General features: G+C 43.8%; 1 protein-coding gene across 1 annotated transcript; it reads left to right on the top strand.

The window, feature by feature from the left end:
- Positions 1-3,403: 3,403 nt before the first annotated feature.
- Positions 3,404-19,631, top strand: WDR73 (WD repeat domain 73). Its single transcript, XM_081951664.1, has 8 exons — positions 3,404-3,848; positions 7,082-7,149; positions 8,334-8,422; positions 11,037-11,125; positions 14,458-14,525; positions 16,322-16,486; positions 17,927-18,289; positions 19,080-19,631. Exons 1-8 carry the CDS (start codon positions 3,742-3,744, stop codon positions 19,319-19,321), a joined length of 1,191 nt encoding a protein of 396 aa, XP_081807790.1. The 5' UTR covers positions 3,404-3,741; the 3' UTR covers positions 19,322-19,631.
- Positions 19,632-22,893: the final 3,262 nt, after the last annotated feature.

Here is a 22,893-nt window from a genome sequence, read left to right as displayed (position 1 = left end):
GCCAAAAATGCTGTATTCAGTGTATAAGATGCATCAAGATTTTCACCCTCTTTTTTGAGGGAAAAAGGTACGTCTTATACTCTGAAAAATATGGTATATTTGATACAAATGCTATGTCACATAAAAAATGTGGAAATTTGTTTATGTAGCAATCCAATGAACCGAACCTCTATTTGCTACATATTAAAAAAAGAAGTCCACAGATAACCCCAAAGGTAAAACTAATCTTCCAAACCCTCCATTCCCCACCACCCTTTAATGACTCTGCAATCCTTTGCATCAGGGTGAGTCAGGACAACTGAATGTAGCTGAGCATTTACTGTCCAGATGCCCTTCCTGACACCTACGTGGGGTTCACAGCAAATATTTTAAAGACAGAAATATCTGTCACTACCGATGATCGAACTCACAAGCCCCTTGATTGTAGGGTAAGAGTTCCACCTCTAGGCCACCATGCTGCTCTTCAAAGCCCTCCATTAATCATCAGTTATTGTGTTCGACATACAGAAAGTCCACAAATGGCTTCCAGTCTCTTATAAACTTATCTAATCCATTATCTCTAATCAATGCAGTTAAATTCGCCATCTCTACCAGTTCAATTATTTTTAAAGTCCACTCTTCAACCGTCAGCGTCCCCTTTTCCTTCCAGTTCCTTCCAGGACAATAGTCACTTTTGACAATAATTGTCATAAAAAGAAGGTGTCAGCAGTTTAGAAGCAGGACTTGATATGCAATGGATTGATAGTTTTAACAAATGTGCAATAACATTGGAAGTATATCTGATCAATGGAGTATCTTTTTAGGTTAACTTCCTCAAATCACTGAGCCAGAACAATTTCTATCTTTGGGGTCACCATAGCCAAAAAAACTAGGATATCTGAAAGCCAATTTTTGGCTCCTAACTCCTACAGATGTTTCTTAGTCTATGTTATTGTTAGCCGGCCAACCCCTTAGGCAGGTGTGTACCTTTGCCATTTCAGATGGTGAGATTCAGTCCCAGGTGTGGAGGTTGCTAGTGAAGCAGGTATGACCACTTCTCTAGTGTAGTGTTGAACCCCACTTTTCTAACCTCACCCCCAATATAAATAAATACTTAATAAAACAATTTTGCAGTTGCTTTTCTTCAGATCCAGGTATTTTGAACCTGATCTAGCCAGTGCTGCTATCCAGAATAGCCAACAAAGCTGGAAATGTTGACACTTGCCATGGTCCTCCAGCCAATGAGATTCGAAGGAGCAAATGATGTCACAAACAATGGCTTGGATTTGGCTTGGACCTGAAGTTTGGGAAAAATCAGTCCTCCAGTTGCATTCACATTAGGGCCTGGCCCATTAATTTTAGTAGCCAACGAAGAAAGAACTTTTTACAAGCGAGCCATGAATTAGCTTCAACCAGAACTAGTCCACCTAAATCATTCTATCTAAACTTTGACTGAACAGAGCCGTTCTTAACATCAGCTGGCAGTTAACATCTACGTTAATAACTATCCAAAGATGCTAAAGAGCTGAACATCTATGGAGATTATCATTCATCCAAGTCATGGTTATCCCAATAGTGCTTTTTCTTTCTTTTTTTTCAAGAGGCAACTGTACCAAAAAAGCCTAGAATCGAGCAGCCAGTGGAAACACTCCAAAGAGGTCAATTCGAGTTGCTCTAAGTATTACAAATTACTTAAGAATTGCTGAGTTGCTCTTTGCACTTTTTCCAAAATCAATGAGACTTTTTTTTGGGGGGGGGGAGTGCAAAGAAGAGCAACTAAGATGATTAAAGGCCCAGAGAGTAAAACATATGAAGAACGGCTGCAGAAACTGGGTTCGAATGGTCTAGAAAAAATAAGGACCAAGAGGGACATAATAGCAGCATTTGAAGGGTTACCACAAAGAAGAGGGAGTCAAGCTATTCTCCAAAGCACCTGAGGGCAGGACAAGAACCAATGGGTGGAAACTAATCAAGGAAAGAAGCAACCTGGAACTAAGGAGAAACTTCCTAACCGTGAGGACAATTAACCAATGGAACAGAGGTTGCTTTCAGAAGTTGTGGTTGCATCATCACTGGAGGCTTTTGAGAAGAGACTAGACCGCCACTTGTCTGATATAGTATAGTGCAGTGGTTCTCAACCTTCCCAATGCCACGACCCTTTAATACAGTTCCTCATGTTGTGGTGACCCCCAACCATCAAATTGGTGTCTCGGTTCCTAAGACCATCGAAAATATGTGTTTTCCGATGGTCTTAGGCGACCCCTGTGAAAGGATCGTTCGACCCCCAAAGGCGGTAATCGGTCGAATCAGACGTGTCCAGATATCTGCGATCAAAGCATCAAACCATGTTGCAGAATTACATGCATCTGAAACACTGAAGCATATTCAGCTTCAGTAGATGAACAAGAAACAAAATTCTGTTTTCTCACTTGCCAGTAAACAGGACATCCATTCAGGAACATCATGTAACCTGAAGTACTTTTGCGTGATTTCTTATCACTTGCCCAATCAGAATCTGCATAACAACATAATTCTGCATAATCAGTATGTGTTGGTTCTAGCAGTAACTTCATGTGTTTAGTGTGTTTCAGGTATGTCAATAACTTCTTAACGGCATGTCCAATGAAATTGTTTTGCCTTACCTACGTGTCGTGATAAGAGATTAACACTAAGTGCAATGTCGGGTCTGGTCCAACTACTAATGTACAACAGTGACCCAATGACCGAACGATAAAGTGTTTGATCTTCGAACTCAGGACTTGATTCATGTGTCAAGTTCTGAAAATCTGTTTGCATGGGTGTCTTTGTTGTGTTAGCATCCTTCATGTTGCAATGTTTTCCAATGGTCTTAGGCGACCCGTGAAAGGATCGTTCAACCCCCCAAAGGGGTCCTGACCCACAGGTTGAGAACCGCTGGTATAGTGAGTGTCCTGTTTATTCTAGCTGCCAAGCACTTGTTCTGGGAAGCATCCAAGCTGGGCAGAAAGCCAACAACCCTCTCCTTTTGTTATATCCCATTTGAGTAACAGCTCCTACACATGGAGGTTTCTTTTTAGCATTAGCACTTATATACCTCTTCACAGTTCTTTTACAGCCCACTCTAAGCAGTTTTACATAGTTCAGCTTGTTGCCCCCACAACAATCTAGGTCCTCATTTTACCCGCCTCAAAGGCCGAGTCAACTTTGAGCCTGGTGAGAATCGAACTGCAGGCAGCCGCCAGTCAGCAGAATTAGCCTGCAATACTGCCTTCTAACCAGTGCGCCACCCCAGCTCTTTTGTTCTTTTGTTCCTAGGTAGGGTTTCCTATCTGAGCAGGGGGTTGGACTAGTAGAGATCCAATGTCCCTCCCAGCTCTATTCTGAATTGAATTGAAGGCCGACCGGCTGCATTCAAACGACAGGAGGAAGAAGTACAGTCATCCCTGAAAGAGAGACGGACTATCCATTTATTCAAGGAGTAGTTAAGGTGGAGTGAACCGTGTGTATTGCGCAAACCCAACGCCCTGGGCTTGCCTTAGGGATCAATTTTGCAAGCGAAGAAGTCACTTCTGCACGCAGGCGAACGGGTCGCGGGGAAGATGGTCTCGGCTAAATGCTAGCCCCGGTTACCGGATCGCAAACCCCTTCGTCGACAGCCAACGCGCAAGCATAGCACCGGCGCAGCAAGGACGGGCTCTCTGCAGCCCCCGCCTGGCCGGGACAGGAAGGATCGGCGGGGGGGGCGGAGCTTGGGTGTCCCCGCCCCGGAGTTCCCCGGAAGAGATGACGTCACTCGTTGCTCCGAAGGCTTCCGTGGCCGCAGCTGCTTCCGCGACGGCAATGGAGGAAGAGGAGGAGGAGGAAGCATGGTTGATGGACTCCCTGAGGCTGTGAGTCTCCTTCCCTGGCCCGGGGGAGAATGCAGCTTCCATCCTCCCCAGCCAATTGCCCTCCCCAGGACTTGCCCCAGCGTGATGGGGCTTCCAGCTCGAAGCCTCTGGGCGAGCCAGTGGCTGGAGCTGCGTTTGCAACCCTTTGCATCTTTGCCCAAGATGGAGGGGCTCTTGGGGTGTGGGGGTGTGAAGCCCCCCCCCCCCAAGCCTGCCCCTCCCGCCTCTCCTCCCTCCACCGACTTCAGTCCCTCCTTTTAGCCACGCCGGGTTTCGTTTTCCTAACTCAAGCAATCTTGGATTCTTTTATGATCCATGGGCAACCCTGAGAAAGAACAGGCGGGTGCGGGGGGGGAGGGTTTGGCTTTCCCATTGCATTAATCGTTGCAGTATCATGTGATTGTTAAACCCAAGGAACGGGGTGCTTTTAAAGCGCCTCCCACCCCCAAACCCCGATTGCCACTGGAGTGGGTCCCACCAAGTAGTACAAGCCAAGATCAGCTGTCTCTAGAGAGATTCTCAGTCATCCAGGTCACGGTTGTCCCAAAGGTGTTTTTTTCCCCTTTCTTTCTTTTTTTAATTTTTAAACTTTTTATTTTGTTTGTACAAACTTCACATCTTTGCAACACACTACTTTTTTTTTACATATCTGTTGTGATTCTTTTATCTATACAATTAAATCTTTTATAACTATAACTTTATATATATGCGCATTTATATTATTTCATACATTTTTTTCACTCTGTATATAATATTCTATATCAGGGGTGTCCAAACTTGGCAACTTTAAGACTTGTGGACTTCAACTCCCAGAATTCACCCATTTGCATGGCTGGCTGGCTGGGAATGTGAGAACTTTTTCCAGTGCCGTGGTGACTTCAAATGATTGCTCAATGAATGGTTGTAAGTGGAGGATTACCTGTAGCATGGCTGTTCGCCTGTTTGCAATGCCGAAATTGATTGTGATTTTCTCCCCAGGCATTTGTGTCGCTGGCTGGAGAATTCTGGGAGTTGAAGTCCACAAGTCTTAAAGTTGCCAAGTTTGGACACCCCTGTTCTATATATTCTATGCATAACAGTCTTTACTACCTTTGAGTCGTTTTGTATAATTATTTGCTACAGTCTATCTCGCATTTCTACCTTTTAATCATTTTCCGGTTTTGTAGTTGTTTATTAATGTGTTGATCTTTCTTCCTTTCTTTTTTGCATTCCTGCTACCCCTCCCCCCCCTTTTCCTCTAGCCAATTATATCATAAATCCCATACGGAGTAATATTCAGATTCTCCTTTCTCTTTTAGTTCTTTCGTGAGCCTATCCATCTCTGCACATTCCAATATATATATTTTTATTACATTTTCTTCTGTTGGTGTATAATTATTTTTCCAATTTTGTGCGAATGTAATTCCCACTGCTGTGATTATGTGTAGGATTAAGTATCTAATATTTTTTTCATAAATTTCCTTTTATAATTCCTAAGAAAAATAATTTAGTGTAATTTGGTGTGTAGTAATCTCCTCTAGCCAATCTTATTTTTTCCCCAATATTTTGTCGCAGATGTGCACGTCCACCACATATGGTAGTATGTTCCATGTTGTTGGTTGCATTTCCAACAGATAGGTGAGAACTCCCGGAACAGGTGCTTTTTCTTTTCTTTTCAAGAGGCAGTTGGACTTTCTGGTTTTGCTTTGAAAAGGTTTCACTTCTCACCCAAGAAGCTTCTTCAGCTCTGACTGAATGGTGGGGAAATGGAAGGATTTCACCATCCCGTCAAAGCTGAAGAAGCTTCTTGGGTGAGAAGTGAAACCTTTTCAAAGCAAAACGAGAAAGTCCAGTTGCCTCCTGAAAAAAGCACCTTTGGGATGAAGGTCAGTTGCAAACCAGCTTTCCTCACCGAGTGGTAACCTTGACTGGCCTCTGCTTTCTGTGCTGCCAATCTGGCTTGTTGGCATTTTCATTCATTATCAAGTCCATGTATGTAGGCCGTTAGCTGCTACATGGTAGATTTTTCTCATGACAAATCAGGTTATGTTGCGGTTTATTGGTAGTGTGTGAACTCAGAAAGTGGCTTAATTCGGGGACCAGTTTTAAAGTATTATGTAAGCTCCGCTATAGGTGATCCTAGACTTACAACCACAATAGAGACCAGAATTTCCCTTGCTAATCAAGGCAGTTGTTATGCGAGTCAATTTTAGCAAATCGCTGCAATTGCTAACTGAATCACGTGATCATTAAGCAAATCTGAGTCCCCCCATTGATCCTGCTTGTCCGAAGATAGATGGGAAGGTTGCAAACGATGATCACTTGACCCTCATCCAGTGCAATGCCAATTGCTAATCCTAAATTGCATTAACGGGGATACAATTAAGATCAAGTGAGGTACTAGTACCACTTTATAAGGCCTTGGTAAGGTCACACCTAGAATATTGCATCCAGCTTTGGTCACCACGATGTAGAAAAGATGTGGAGACTCTAGAAAGAGTGCAGAGAAGAGCAACAAAGATGATTAGGGGACTGAAGACTAAAACATGTGAAGAACAGTTACAGGAACTGGAAATGGCTAGTCTAGTGAAGAGAAGGACCAGGGGAGACATGAGAGAAGTCTTCCAATATTTGAGGGGCTACCACAGAGAGGAGAGCGTCAAGCTATTTTCCAAAGCACCTGAAGGCCAGACAAGGAATAATGGATGGAAACTAATCAAGGAGAGATTCAACCTAGAAACAAGGAGACATTTTCTGACAGAACTATCAACCAATGGAACAGGAGTTGCCTTCAGAAGTTGTGGGAGCTTCATCACTGGAGGCTTTCAAGAAGAGACTGGACTGCCATCTGTCAGAAATGGTGTAGGGTCTCCTGCTTGAGCGGTGGGGTTGGACTAGATGACCTACAAGGTCCCTTCTAACTCTGTTAATCTGTTACTGGGGATGCTGTTATGGCTGTAAATTTGAGGACTGGTCATAAGGCCTTTTGTTAGTGCCATTGTCATTTTAAATGGTTGTAAGCCGAGAACTATCTGTAATTATCTCCCTATCATGGGTCTTGGATGCTTCATCCAACGATGACCTTGCTTGTTATTGCGCTCTTCAGACAATCCCAAGGTTTGCAGGGTCAGGCAACGTTCCCTCTATTTTTGCCTTAAAATGGAGCATTGCTGCCTTCATTGGGATACAGACCATTGGCCATTTCCTTTCCCCTTCTTGAATGTGCCCTCCCCCTCCCCATTTATCTTGCTTAGATACAACGACCTGCATCTCTTTGAACTTCCCGGGCCCACCAGAGTCATCGAATGGACAGGAGACCAACGTGAGTGACTCCTCATTGCCTTGCAAGGTTTGACCTGGATGAGTTGGGGGTAGCTGCAGTGGGAAGAGTCTCCTGAGGAGAGTTTTTTCCCCTCCTGGGCTCCACATTTCCACACCATGGAGAAGGATCGTGATTTCCACCAAGATTTCCACTTTATTTCATTGAGGGCTGCATCACGGTTGTGTTTGACCTCTGGGGGGGCGTGATATCACTCATGTCAGGGGTACCTGTGGCAGCCTGAGTACTCTGTCAGAGAAAATGGGCTCCCGAGCTCCGTTTTTGGCTGCGACGGCCTCCTGCAGCCCTCTGCCAGACAAAATGGGCTCCTGAGCTCCATTTTCGGCTGTGACAGCCTCCTGCAGCCCTCTGCCAGTGAAAATGGCGCTCCATTTTCACTGGCAGATGCATCACGGGCCGGTCCTTTGCTATTTTCAGGCCAGTCCCGCGGGCCAGATCTAAGCATCCCTCAGGCCAGATTCGGCTCACAGGCCTTGAGTTTGACACCCCTGCTCCAAGAGAACCATCAGCCTTTCTGGTGGAGCAGATCAGGAAACCAACTTTGTGGGAAGGCTAAGTTGAAAATAATTGCTCCAATGGGGTAGGTAGGGAAAGGACTTTTTTTTAAAAAAGTGGGTTCCAGTAAGTACAGGTATTCCTCAACGTACGACCAAAATTGAATCCCTCACAACCGTTGCTAAGCAAGGCAGTGTTAAGTGAGGGACGCCTGATTTTATGAACTTTTTTTTTTTGTTAAGTGAATCACTCTAGTTGTTCAGTGAATTATGCAATGGTTCAATGAATATGGCAGGGGTGTCCAAACTTGGCAACTTTAAGACTTGTGGACTTCAACTCCCAGAATTCCCTAGCCAGCAGAGCAGAGTCCAAACTTGGCAACTTTAAGACTTGTGGACTTCAACTCCCAGAATTCCCCAGCCAGCAGAGCAGAGCTGGCTGGGGAATTCTGGGAGTTGAAGTCCACAAGTCTTAAAGTTGCCAAGTTTGGACACCCCTGGAATATGGCTTCGCCCATTTGCATGGCTGGCTGGCTGGGAATGTGAGAACTTTTTCCAGTGCCGTGGTGACTTCGAATGATTGCTCAATGAATGGTTGTAAGTGGAGGATTACCTGTAGCATGGCTGTTCGCCTGTTTGCAATGCCGAAATTGATTGTGATTTTCTCCCCAGGCATTTGTGTCGCTGGATACGAGAAGGGGAGCAGGAACGAAATTCTGCAGCTCCTTCTGCCTCCGAGGCTGCTTGCAAAACAGAATAAGGTAAAGTAGAGATCACACTGGCAGGGTTATCTGCAAGCTGGTGGCTCTCTCCGGTGCAAAAGTATCCTGTGGAACTCACTTCCACTAGATGTAGGGACTGCTGTTAACTAAGCTGTTCGCTTAGTTGGTTTTCTAAGGAGATTGGACAAATTCACCCGGGATAAGAGAATCCAATATCTGGATTTGTATTACATGGCGGTTCTCGACTTTCGACCGCAATGCAATGGAGCCCAAAATTTCTGTGGTTGTCAAGACATTTGCTAAGTGAGTTTTGCCCCATTTTATGATGTTTCTTGCCACGGTTGTTTTTTGTTTTTTTAAATAATTTTTTTTCTTTAAAAAACAAAAGACAACGCATACAGAACAAAAGCAAGGAGAAAAAACATCTTTCCTCAATTTCATCAAGCATGTCGTTTGGTTACAGGTTTTTGTGCAACAGTTTTTACAATTAAAAATAAAGTCACTGGTTATCCATTAAACATAACTAAATATTTCATTGAGCATTGTGTTCAGATTACCATTAATATTCTTTCATTTGTGACAGCCCTTATTTTCTTAAATCCATAATTATCTATTAAGTAACAATAAGTCTTTGTAGAATTATAATATCGCCTATCTCTAGAGAGTAAAAACAAAGATTAAAACAAAAGATTCCCATTAATTCATATTGCATATTTATACTTTCAATTAACCATAATGTCATCAATCATCCGCAACTCCAAATATAATTTTCCATTATTAATTATTCATCCACATAGTCTTTAGGTATTTCAGTTCATATATGTATCCATTGTTCATTACATCATCATTAGTCCATTTAGTATAGCAAAAATCTTTATAGTATAGAACAGGGGTGTCCAAACTTGAGAACTTTAAGACTTGTGGACTTCAACTCCCAGAATTCCCCAGCCAGGCTGGCTGGGGAATTCTGGGAGTTGAAGTCCACAAGTCTTAAAGTTCCCAAGTTTGGACACCCCTGGTATAGAATGATCACTACCTACAGTAATACCTAGAGGTTCAAATCATCCCACTCTGATACATTAGGTTCATTATTGTTCTTCATGTATTGTGTAGATAAGTGCTCTTATTGCATAATAAAAAATAAAAAGTAAAAAAAAAAACCTTTCACAACAGTAAATATAACTTTCTATTATTGCATAAGAAAACAATTTCATTTCCAGATGTGTTCATTTCCACGGTTCTTAAGTGAATCACTGCAGTTGAGGTGGTTAATATGTTTCTTAAGTGAATCTGGCTTCCCCCTTGATTTTGTTTTGTCAAAAGTTTGCAAAAGGCGATCACATGACCTTGGGATGCAGCAACGGGCATAAGTATGAACCGGTTGCCAAGCATCTGAATTTTGATCACATGATCATGCGGCAGCTACAAAAGTTGTAAGAGTGAAAAAATGATTGTCAGTCACTTTTTTCGGTGCCATTATAAGTTTGAGCGGTCACTAAGAGAATTGTCGTAAGTCGAGGACTACCTGTATATAGGAAGTATAAGAAGCATCACCCCAAACTTAGCTGCATCCCAGAGCCTCTTGCCTACCCTGACCGTCTCCAAATCTGAGGATTACAACTGCCATCATGCTGAACGGTTATTGGACCTGTGTGTAGCCCAGGGTAGATATAATAGTCCCCGTGGTCATGTGATCAAAACTTGGGTCCTGTGTGTATTTATGACAGTTGCAGCATCCGTGTGATTGTCGTTTGCATCCTTCCCAACTGATCTCTTGACAAGCAATGTCCACAGGGGAAGGCAGATCCACTTAACACGCAGATGATTCACTTAGCAACACAGTGATTCCCTTGACCATGGCAAGAAAATCCACCGTGACTTGCTCGTCAACCCGCTTACTTGAATATAAAGAGTATCAATCCATCCATTCCCCGCCATTCGGTTAGGACCGAAGTGTCAGGTTTCCTAAAAATGCCCTAATTGATTCGTGAGTATCGAGGCAACATTCAATACAAAACTAGTCATTTATTAGGAGCACCATAGGCAAGATCTTTTCATAGTCAGGTCTAAGCTTACTTTGATTTTATAGCTGAACTTTACCCCTGTTCCTTCCCTCCCCTCAGTCTGTGTCATAAATCACATTCCCCTATGAGTTGCACCCCTCCCAAGCCTGCTGCAGTGATCTGAGATCCGACTTCAGCCGACAGTATGCGTGGAATGCACTACCCCCTCTTCTCTCACTGGCAATGTTAGGAATTGACACGAAGAAGCGTCTTGAATGAGAAGCGAAACATTTTCAAGAAAAAAAGCCATGCAAGCCCAGTTGCCTTTTGAAAAAGTACCTTTGGGACAACCTTGCTTAGCAACAGAAAATCTGCTCTCGGTGGTGGTCGTAAGTCGAGGAATAGCTGTACTCAACCGTCCCAGTGATCCAAGGCTGACTCGGCTTCTCTTTTCCACAATCAGCTGAATGCTACCAGGGAGCTGGGCACTGGCCAGTAGCTTCAGCAGGGTGCAGGCAGTGCAAATGCTAACTTTTCCCTTTATTTGTTTTGTTTTTAAAAAGTTGTGGCCAATGTTATCTTGTTGTTCTGGTCTGTTTTATTTTCTTTCAATGTGACGAGTGGATCCTTGGAGCTTTTTGTTTTTGCAGGGCTTATGTCCGGAGAGAGATTTCAAGGTCGAAAGGGGTGGAATCTGTGATCGGCCCATCTACAGACTCAAACATGTCCCAGGAACCAGGTAGGAAGTTAAAAGCCTTGTTGATGACTTAAGTTAAGGTAAAGATAAAGGTTCCCCTTGCACAGGTGTGCTAGTCGTTCCCAACTCTAGGGGGCAATGCTCCTCTTCCCTTCAAAGCTGAAGAGCCAGCGCTCTCCGAAGACCTCTCTGTGGTAATGTGGCTGGCATGAGTAAATGCCGAAGGCGCCCAGAACGCTGTTACCTTCCCTCCAAAGTGGTCCCTATTTTTCTACTTGCATTTTTTACGTGCTTTCGAACTGCTAGGTTAGCAGAAGCTGGGACAAGTAATGGGATCTCACTCCGTTATGCGGCACTAGGGATTTAAACTGCTGAACTGACAACCTTCTGATCGACAAGCTCAGCATCTTAGCCACTGAGCCACCGCGTCCCGCTTAAGTTGAGTTAGGAAGGCCTAAAAGGAGAAGCAAAAACTATATTTCAAAGAAACGTTACTGCCTCATTGACAGCCGACTTTAGCGCTAATCTGGGCCATAGATACAGTTTTCTTGTCTTTATAATTTTTTTTGACAATGCTTTTTATTAGATCATAATATAAAATACAGAAATACAAAAGCAAGTAATAGGAAATATGGGAGAGGGAAAAGGGAAGAGCAAAGTGTAGAGAAGAGAAAAAGGAAGAAAAGGCATTGACTTTTGACTCCCTTTAGTGCAGTAGAATAAGAAGTGACATCGATCCTCGACTTTTTACCTTTACATAGAGGTATAAACTAACCCTCTATACAATCAGTAAAACCCAAAATCAAAGTTTCCTTTTTTCCCACCTGAAGCACAAAGTCCAGAAGCGGTTTCCACAATAGTACTTGTGGGGTTCCCCCCTCCCCCACCTTGTTTAAAGCAGTCAATTTAGCCATCTCTGCCAACTCCATCAGCTTTTGCAACCATTCCTCCATTGAAGCATCCTACCATTTTTGTGCGTGAAATAATTTTGCCGCAGGGGTCTCTTGTGAACACACTGATGAGTTTCACACATTGCACACACCCTTGATGTGGATGATGGGACTGTGATTTTTTTTTAGGGTCTGAAGCATTCAGGATAGCAATAACACTTAGACTTACGTACCGCTTCACAGCGCTTTTACAGCCCTCTCTAAGCGGTTTACAGAGTCAGCCTATTGCCCCCCAACAATCTGGGTCCTCATTTAACCCACCTTGGAAGGACGGAAGGCTGAGTCAACCTGGTGAGATTTGAGCTGCTAAATTGCAGGCAGCTGGCAGTCAGCAGAACTAGCCTGCAGTACTGCACTCTGACCACTGCGCCACTGCAGCTCTCATTAGGATGCTAATGTACAATCAAACACAGGAGCCCAAAAACCAATAATCAAGGCTTGCTGTAGTATTTATTTAACACGGTGCACTGTAGGAACTCCTACAGACAAAAGAATGCACTGATATATTTCAAAAAAGGAGGAGAAAATGATACAGTCACAAATGTGCACAGGTAATAGATGGTGTAAGCATCAACATTCATAATCAGCAAACCTCAAGTTACAGGTAAACAACAGTTCATTTAGTGACTGAAGTTACAATGGCAATGAAAAAAGTAACTTATGATTGTTTCTCACACAACTGTTCAGCAGCCTTGTGATCACTTGATTAAAATTCAGATGCTTGGCAATTGACTCATATTTATGACGGTTTCAGTGTCCCTAGGTCATGTGTGATCACTTTTTGCAACCTTCTGACAAGCAAAAATCAATAATGGGGAAGCCAGATTCACTTAGCAGTCATTTTGCTGCCTTAATAACTGCAGTGATTCACTCAACCGTGACAAGAAAGGTGATAAGATGGGGGGAAATGCACTTAACAAATGTTTCATTTAGAAACAGAAGTTTTGGTTTCAATTGTAGTTGGAAGTTGGGGACTATCTCTGTTTCTCCAGCCTTCTGCTGTTACTAATCTCAAGCAAGAGTTGTAGTCTTAATGAAAAAAAAACTTTTACTACATTGCCCTAGAAGTTTTGATAAACTGTAGAGAGAAATAAGAACTTCAAGATTGCCTCAGTTCCCGCACATTCCTTCTATGTGTCTTATCTGTTTTCCTCATACTCATCCTGGTTCAAGGATACCTAGCATGAGTCTCTATGGCTATCTCTGAATTCAACAGACACCACGTCAAGTTTTTCTGGGGCCCCTTTAGAAGGTCACCAAATTCTCAAATTTCACGGAACAGAAGTGGGTCGTTATGAAGGAGATAAGTTGGTTTCCCACCGTTTCCTGAACTCAAAGCTCACATTAACCTGAAATCTATTGAGTCTGTCATCTGCACCTCTATAACTGTCTGGCTTGGTTCTGCAACCCAACAAGACAGACGCAGACTTCAGAGGATAATTAGAACTGCAGAAAAAACAATGGCTACCAACCTGCCTTCCATCGAGGACCTGTATACTGCACGAGTCAAAAAGAGGGCTGTGAAAATATCTACAGACCCCTCACATCCTGGATGTAAATTATTTCAACTTCTGCCCTCAAAACGACACTATAGGGCACTGCACACCAGACAACTAGAAACAAGGACAGTTTTTTCCCGAATGCCATCACTCTGCTAAACAAATAATTCCCTCACCACTGTCAAACCGTTCACTAAAGCTGCATTACAATTACTATTAGTTTTCTCATCGTTCCTATCATCCATCTCCTCCCACTTATGACTGCAGGACAGTAACTTTGTTGCTTGTATCCTTACGATTTATATTGATATTGTTTCCTGATTGCTTATTTGTACCCTATGGCTATCATTAAGTGTTGTACCTTATGATTCTTGACGAATGTATCTTGTCTTTTTATGTACAGTGAGAGCATATGCACCAAAGACAAATTCCTTGTGGGTCCAATCACACTTGGCCAATAAAGAATTCTATTCTATTCCATTCCAACCCAACCCAACCCATTCCATTCCATCCCATTCCATTCTAAATTGTTGCCACATTCACATGTTTCTGAATAATATTGGTCCTAGTGACTCTCTACCACATCATTGCCTGTGGAATTCATTGCCACAAGACCTGAGGATGCCTTCCATTGGATAGCTGAGGATGCCTTCCTTGGATAGCTTTGAGAGATGTGCAACCAAGGAAAACCTATGCTGAACCTATTGCATTCAGACAAGAGCTGTTCCCACCATCATCCTGCCCCACCAACTCAGTTTAGTCTTGTTTATAGTAGCGTTTCTCAACTTCACGAACTTTAAGATGGATGGACTTCAACTTCCAGAATTCTGGGAGCTGTAGTCCATCCATCTTAAAATGGATTTTTTGTGTGATGGAGAGAAAATTATTTTTCACTGCTCTATTTCTTCTTGATTTGTGCTTTCAGCTTGTTGGTAACCAGTGGGCCACCGGACAGCAGACTTCAGATTTGGAGAATGGAATCGGATGAAACAGGTGTGCCTCCAAGAAAGTACTTCACTTCCCAACCGGGTTTCAACTTTAGGACGGCCAGACCCAACTCACAGTTTGCAGGGACAAGGACGAAAAGTTTTTTCGCTTCCACAATTTAATTAGTTGCTCTTCTAAAGAAGATACCCGAGTCCTTTTCCGTAATGTAAATTCCTCACAACTGTTAGCATAAACCAGTGTGAGAAACTGAAAAATGAGTAGACTTCAATTCCCAGAATTCCCCAGCTAACTATGAGACACACTGGCACAAACAATGCTAATTCTGTGAATTTTGAAGGAATATCTGGTTTGATTAAATGAAAGCCACCTTTAAAAAAAAGTTTAACTGATTGCAGATTAACATAGTTGGAAGGGACCTTGTAGGTCATCTAGTACAACCCCCCCCCTCTGTTTTGACGATAAAGAGGTTTCATAACGTTTGTACATCTCTGGCATCTTTGCCATTCTACTCCTTTGAAGACACAAAGAAAGAAGGAATTGCTTTTCTTCTAACTTTCCCTTTATAATTCTTGACTTTGAGACAAAGGTACAGCTCACCAATGCTCAGAGGCTGACATTTCTCTCTCTTTTTTAAAATAAATTTTATTTATATAGTTTTTTTAAAATAAATTTTATTTATATAGTTTTTTTTAAAATAAATTTTATTTATATAGTTTCTCTTTGTATACAATAAGTGCTTAGTGAGCAGTGTACTGTCTGAGTCATTTTGTTTACATAACAATATTAAACACCTACTGTAGTTTCTACCTCTAATATCTAACCATTGGTAAAACAAGTCCCAAGTTTGAAACTATTCTGTGTCTTCCTTTTCTTTTATCTTCAATGTTAGTCTATCCATTACTGCTCAGTCTAATATTTTTTAAAATTATTTCTTCTTCTGTGGGTGTTTCCTCATTTTTCCACTGTTGCGCAAAGTGCAATTCTTGCTGGTGTCAAAACATGTAAAATGAAATATATATTCCCTTCATCATATTTCTCTGGTAATATGCCTTAACAAAAATAATTCTGGCTTATAAGCTATATATGGTGCCTTAACATTTTTTCTAACCATAACCATTTTGTCCAAAATATTTTTGCTTTTGGACATGTCCACCACATGTGATAATATGTACCCAGAGTTTGATTACATTTCCAACATTTAGTGGACTTGTTTTTAAACATTTTGTCAGTAGTAAGTACCACCTATAAAACATTTTATACAGGTTTTCCTTATATGTAATGCCAGAGGCTGGCGTTTTCTTTGATGCCAGTATGATTTCAACCAGGCACCCGGTAGAATACCCAGGAAAAAAAAGCTGAGTTTATGATCTCTAAAGTGAGAGAAATTACAGAAAAGTGATGCTTTGGAAACTATAGGCAGTTTTTAACTTACAAGCATGTGTTTGGTGACCATTCAACATTACAATGGCCCTGAAAAAGGTTATGTACAACCGCTCTTCACACTTACGGCCATCGCAGCATCCCCAAAGTTACATGATCCAAATTTGGATGCTTGGCAGCTGGTGTGTATTCATAACAGTTGCGGTGTCCCAGTGATTGCCAATTGCGACTTTGCCACAGAGCTTGTGACAAGCAAAGTCAATGGGGGAAGCTGGATTTGCTTAATGACCTTGCGATTCGCTTAACAACATTGCAAAAACTATCGTAAAATTGAGCACTTAATAACCACTTTTCTTAACAGGAAGTTCGGGTCCCAACTGCGTTCGTACGCTGAGGAGTACTTATAGATGGAAATGAAGGTCTTGTGGAAGTTCTTATTTCTTTCCTCTCTTCCATCCTAGATATGATTAAGCTACTGAGTGTCATCTCTCCCACAAAGACAGAAGATACTTCCTGGTCCAAAATTGCAACCAGCTGTGCCAAACCGGCCTGCGTCCTCCACGGGCAAAGAATCTGCAATCTCCAAATGACGGAAATTGAATCAGAGAAAAGTCCTTGGGTGGCTGGTAGGCAGTTTGAAAACCCTCTTCAAAACCCTTTCTTAGGAAGAGAGCTTCCCAAAGGGTTAGAAATAGGGAGAGATGCTGATTTTTTTCCTTCTTATTTCTGTTCCTCTCTGCTTTTTTATCATCATCTTTTAACGACCCCGTAATCCCTGGCGGAATGGAATCTGGGCAACTGAATGGAGCTAGCAGTGTTTACTGGCCAGATGCCCTTCCTGTCACCAATGCGGATTTCTGTTCAGCAGATATATTCTCATTGTACCCAGAGAGAGAAATATCTGCATCTACCTAGGACCGAACCCATACCCTCCTTATTGTGAGGCGAGCAGGAAGGGGATTTATAAATGCGTGATTTATAGATTTATTTCTTTATTTGATTCTTATCCCACCTTTTTTGCTTTATAAGTAATTCATGAAACAAACAGAGGCAAGACATCTTTCTCCTATTCTCCCCCCAACGATCCTTTGAGGTGGGTTGGGCTGAGAGACAGTGACTAGGCCAAAGTCATCCATCCGACTTTTCTGCCTAAGGCAGGATTCGAACTCAGAGTCTCCTGGTGATGTGGCCCAAAGATATCCAGCCGGTTTTCTCACCTAATGTGGAACTAGAATTCACAGCCTCCTGGTGATTGCTCAAAAATCACCCATCTGGCTTTCATGTCTTAAGAGAGACTGGAACCTATCATCTCCTCATGATTGGCTCAAAATTACCATACTTTTCGGACTATAAGTCGCACCTTAGTTTTTGGGGAGGAAAATAAGAAAAAAAATATTCTGCCTCTGCCTACCAGCATCCATGGCATTCATCTGGCTAGCGTCCTGTCAGTGTGTGAGAGAGTTGAGGGCTGTTTGGAAACAAACAGTATTTGCTGTGTGAACAACAAGGAAGGAGACAGCAAGAAGCCTGGGCGTGACTTGTTCTGTATTAAAGCTGCATGCTGTGCTGATACCTGAAACTAAAACTGAAAGTTTAACTTCTCTGCTCAACTACCACATTGGAAAACCTGCTTTTGGTATTGAATATTTATATATAAAGAGAAGTTATTGAATCCTGCTGAATCAGTTACTTGTGTGTGATTGCTGCTGCAGACTCTCATACGTCCTTGCAGCAAATAGCAAACAGCCAGGTCAGCTTCAGCACATTATTGCAGCCTGATGAGCAGCTGATTGGTGGGTGGAATGGCTTCCTGGAATGCCCCCAATCAGCTGTTCCAGATTGCAGGGATTGCCACAGGCCATCGCCGCCTCCGTGCCTCACATTTGTGGCTACATTTGGTATATAAGACGCACCCAAATTTTCACCCTCTTTTAAGGGTGGGGGGAGGTGTCTTATACGCTGAAAAATACGGTAGTTTTTTTGGGGAGGCATCATTTGAACTCCAGTTCCTTGTGGCAGAATTCTCTCTCACAACCCAACTCAAATTTTTATTCTTTCCTCTTTAGCTTCTGCCAGCCCTGACAAAATTGCCAGTCTGGACTTCCTGGATGAAGCCACCGCCGTGGTGTGTGGTGCCAAAGGGCAGCTGTTCCTTGTGGACTTCCGGCAACAGCAGGGGATTCTGGGAGCGCTCGAGGAGGCTTGGGCCCCGACGCAGGGGCTGAGCTGGTGTGCAGGAGTCGGCTCTGGAGAGACTCCACTGATTGCCCGTCTCTCCTCGGGCGGCCTCGTTGTGTTGACGGACATCAGGCACCCTTCCCACCCCTTGAAAATGGCCCAATGCTGTGTTCCCATCCCTAATCTCTGTGGGGCAGACTTCCTGTCCATCAGCTTGGCTCCGGTATTGGGCAACAACCTGGCGGTGTCAGGTAAGATGTGATGGTCCTTAACCTTTGCAATGCCGCTTGCCGCCATCAGCCTTAGGGGGCTGCAGGGGTGGTTGGTGTGCAAAGGGGAGGCCGGCCCAAGGAACAACCTATATGAAAAGCAGGCACAATTTGCAGAGGGTGTTCTGACTGAGGTCTCCCAAGAGCATGAAGCAAACACCTTGTCCTCACAAAAAAAACCTTTTATTGATTTACTGTGAATTCTGCTCATTCACATCCAGCAAAGTCTCTCAAAGGAGGATTTACAGTCACAGACCTTATCTGGCTTGGAGAGCTGCCAGGCCGATATCTGCAAAACTTGGCAAGGAGCCACGGAGAGTCACGAACCAATTAAGCAAACTAATTGTCTCCTGCAAACTCCACTCTGCCTTCACTCCTCTTTTATTTCCTCTGGGAGGGGCCATTCATCGTCCACCTGTGGCCTTACTCCCAAGTCAACCCCTGTTCTTTAGCTGTTCCCTTCGTCTGGCAACTCTGCGCATGCGCACACTGGGAACAGGCCGTTATCTGCAAAACTTGGCATGACCCCCCCCACCTGACCCCTGCCCCGCCATGCATGCACATCTCCCGCATGCTCCACGCCCCCCGTGCATGCGTGGCAGAGACCCAAAAATCAGCTAGCTGGCGGAAGGCACGCACGCATACACGGTGGAGTTGAGGTCACATGGCAGGTGACATGGCTCTGTGTGCCACTTCGGGCAGGCGTGCCATAGGTTTGCCATCACGGGTCTAAGTGCTATTGCTATTTACTTGCATTTCTCATTTCTTCAAGGTTTTGATGGGACAGTTCACGTCTACAACGCACAGGAATGGGACTCCTCAGGCCAGGAAGCCAAGCCGGTGTTCATTCACAAAGGACACATCTTTGGCATCCCCGGCAAGGATGGGAGCAGTCCAGTGGTCACTAGCCACACTTGGCACCCGTGGAAGGCCCAGACATTACTCTCGGCTGCAAGCGATGGATCACTGCACGTGTGGGACTGGTCTGACCCTGGAGCAAGGGAGCCAGTCTGACACCCTCTGCCTGTCCCTCCCTTGGAGACTGTCCTCTGAAGTCCCCTGCAATCTCCACCCCCTTCACAGCACATCCTGGAGTCTCTGGATTTCATGATATTTATGAATAACCTTGGGAGACAGAAGGAAGAACTGCAGAATTGCAGCCAGATAAGAGGCAGCTGAGCCCACAGCAAGGAACAAGGATGTGGGAAGCATCTCAAAAAGGGACTCTCTAGTTTCTTGGTTTGTAAAAGTGAGGGGGGTCAGAAATTATCTTTATCTTGCAAGTTGCTGTTAATGTAACCTTCAAAGAAAGAAGGAAAGCCAATATTTCTGGGTATGCATCTTGTTTGGGCTACCTCGCAAAGCTGACCTCAGTCTTGCGGGTCTGAATGTAGAACAATCCCTGCGCGAGCGCCCCCTCCCCTCTTTTCTAGGGAAGTCTCTTCTGACATGTTTGCCGCTTCCATTTCAAAATTAGTTTACCAAAATATGAAATGCAGAAATACGAAGAAAAATGAAAATAAGGGTATAATAAAGGTGGAAACGGGGGAGGAAGAAAAGTGTAGGATAGAGGGAAAAAAAAAAAAAAGGCATTGACTTCCGACTCCTTTTGGGGCAGTAGAATAAGGTAACAACATGAAGCACCAATGTTTACTTTTATATAATAATATATACTAGCCATTTCTATAACGACAAGCCTATTTAGCCAACACAACATAAAATCAAAGTTGTTGGAGATTGGAGATAGATGTCATATAACACACACACACCAATTAAGAGAAGGCTGTTCAATTTGACATAGATCAAAATAGATCAAGAGGGGTCAAAGGGGCCATCTAGATCAAAATTAAACAGCCTTCTCATAACAGAGGGGGAGGGATATGACATCATCCATCTCCAGTCTACAACACAGTCCTTTCAACAGTTCCAAGAAGGTTCCACACCCATTTGCCACACTCAGGTGACCCTGAGGACACAGATACACCCCCAGGTGGCCTTAACAACTAGCTAGAAGGATGCAAAGGACCAGCTGTCTGCAAGGAGTATCAATCCTTCCATTCCCCACCATGCAGCCAGAGCTGAAGAAGCTTCTTGGATGAGAAGCTAAACGTCTTCAAAGAAAAAAAAATCAGTAAATTCAGGTGCCTCTTGGAAAAAAAAAGCACTTTGAGGACATTCCCTTTGAGATAGCTAAGATTCCCCAAACTTAACTGGTACTACGAGCTAGATAGGTTCTCATGCAACTGATTTCTTCAAGTGAATTGGAAGCTATAAGAATTGATTCTTGATTTGCTCCCTTTTGAGCATCTTCTCACTTTGGAAAACTGTAAAAGGAAAACACAATGGATTCATTCAATGGCTTTTTGATTTTCTTTAATTAAGCAAAAACCGAAAGAAGAAACAATAAAACAATGGGGGGGGGGGAGAAGATAGGGCCAACAATAGAAAAAAGAAGATCTATATACACATATCGATGGATTATGTGTTTCCAATGCTGGAAACCAAGACACAAGAATCTATTTTTGTTGTTCCACCACATTCAATGACCAGGTACGCTCCTCTCCTCCTTGCATCCTAGGTAACAAGTCAACGAAGGGAGAGATGGAATTTCATTTCTCAATACGGCAAAAGGCCATTGTTTCTCTGTTCGAGATACGGGGAGAAACGATGCACAAGTCTCTGAATACTCTGGTCACTGAGGAGTCCCACAAGTGCGTCAGAGATGAACAAGGGATTAAAAAAGCAAGTGTACGCCAAGACAAGGCCAAGGATTACACAGCAGCCAAACAGCAATAACATCAGAACTTTGACTGCCACCCATAACCAACGTAGAATCTTCCTTTCCTTTGACCTGTCCCGAGCCACCCCTACCAGCCTGGCCTCCACGAGTTCATGCATCAGAATGCCCGCTGGCATCTGATTCTCCTGGTCCAACCGCAGAAACGTGGCCTGCTGCACGCAGAGGTCCTGTTGGTTCTGGAGGTCTTTGATGCGTGTCCTCAGGAGTTCTCTGGCTTTCTGAATAGTCGTGACTTTCTCCTTCAGTTGGCCTGATTGGGTTTTCTCCACGTGGTAGTTGTTCTCCATCTCGGACAGCTTATCCTCCAGGTTATGGACATACTTTTGAACCTCGGATGGAAGGTTCCGCATCTCCTTGAGGTCGTTCTCGTGGGTAGGTTTGTCGTTTTTGAAGACGGCCACTTGGCTGGTGACCTCGTGCATTTCCTGGTTGAGGTCGTTGTTGGCTGTCACCAAAGACTTGTTCTGCAGTGCTAATTCGTGGATCGCCATGTTGACGTGGTCCAAGCTTTCTCTGATGTCCTCCACAGTTTTCTGCAGGTGTTCCATGGTGGACTTAAGGTGATCCACAGTCTCCCGAAGACACCTATGCTGCTCTTTGATGTATTCCTTGTCGTGGAGAAACTCCTGGTTCTCGGAATCCAAGGCAGCTACGTGCTCTCTTAGTTCCTCTACCTGGAGACGGAATTTCCTATTGGTTGACGACAGATCCTCCAATGACATCGTCTGCTTTTTCTGACCTTGCCCCTTATTTAAATAAATACCCCCCCAAAAAATAATTTTGGAGTCGCTTTTCTTCTGATCCAGGAATTTTGACTGGGTCTTGCGCTGCTGCTGTCCAAAAGAATCAACGATGCCAGAAATGTTGACGTTTGCTATGGCAACCTCCAGCCAATGAGGTTAGGAGGAGCCCATGATGTCATTAAGAATGGCTTTGCTTTGGTTTGGACATGGAGTTTGAAAAAAAACAAAACACAGTCGTCTGATGGCCTGGCCCTTTAATTTATTATAGTGCAGTGATGGCTAACCTTTTTTTTTTTGGATCATGTTCCAAAAGCGGGGGGAGTGAGGAGGGTTGTGCGCGGACATGCCACACCCATAATGCTATGCACGTGACCCCTCTCCTGTGCATGTGCACATGACCAGCACTCCCCCCCCCTGCTTTTGGGGCAAGTGACTTCTGGATTGCCTGTAGGGCCGGTTTTTTGCGCTCTGGATGCTTCAAGGAAGCCTCTGGAGGGTGAAAAACGGGCTTAAAAGAAGGCCAAAGTCAGCTGAGCTGGCGCAGCAATGTCTCGTGTACCCTAACATATGGCTCTATGTGCCACAGGTGGCACGCATGCCATAGGTTCGCCATCACGGGTATAGTATGCTATTTCAGATAAGAAAAAAGAGAAAGAAAGATTGAAATACAAACTTCTAGCCAGTCACAAGGAACAAGCTTGAAAATAGCTTCTAGCCCAAGGCTCTCCAATCTTGGGAACTTTAAGACTTGTGGACTTCAACTGCCAGAGTTGAAGTTGCTGGCTGAAGAATTCTGGGAGTTGAAGTCCACAAGCTGACTGAGAAATTCTGGGAGTTGAAGTCCACAAGTCTTAAAGTTGCCAAGGTTGGAGACCCCTGCTCTGGACCTAAGGTGGAACAGTCCAATCAGTGTCAGGTGGATCTGCAGCCTTCGGAATGGAAGACAGGTAGTCCTCAACTTACAACAGTTCCTTTAGTGACTGTTCAAAGTTACAACGGCGCTGGGAAAAAGTGGCATGACTATCTTTCACACTTAACAACCT

This window comes from Natrix helvetica (assembly GCF_964273705.1).
Source record: "Natrix helvetica genome assembly, chromosome: 4".
Taxonomy (NCBI): Eukaryota; Metazoa; Chordata; class Lepidosauria; order Squamata; family Natricidae; genus Natrix; species Natrix helvetica.
Note: the sequence above shows the minus strand (reverse complement) of the source record. Positions and strands in the feature narration are given on the sequence as shown.

What these genes read in the sequence shown, in the direction of transcription:
- WDR73 (XM_081951664.1), top strand. Translation starts at nt 3,742, where the DNA reads ATGACGTCACTCGTTGCTCCGAAGGCTTCCGTGGCCGCAGCTGCTTCC. An exon ending in TTGATGGACTCCCTGAGGCT is followed by an intron (nt 3,849 to 7,081) that starts GTGAGTCTCCTT and finishes TATCTTGCTTAG; the next exon opens with ATACAACGACCTGCATCTCT. An exon ending in CAACAACCTGGCGGTGTCAG is followed by an intron (nt 18,290 to 19,079) that starts GTAAGATGTGAT and finishes CATTTCTTCAAG; the next exon opens with GTTTTGATGGGACAGTTCAC.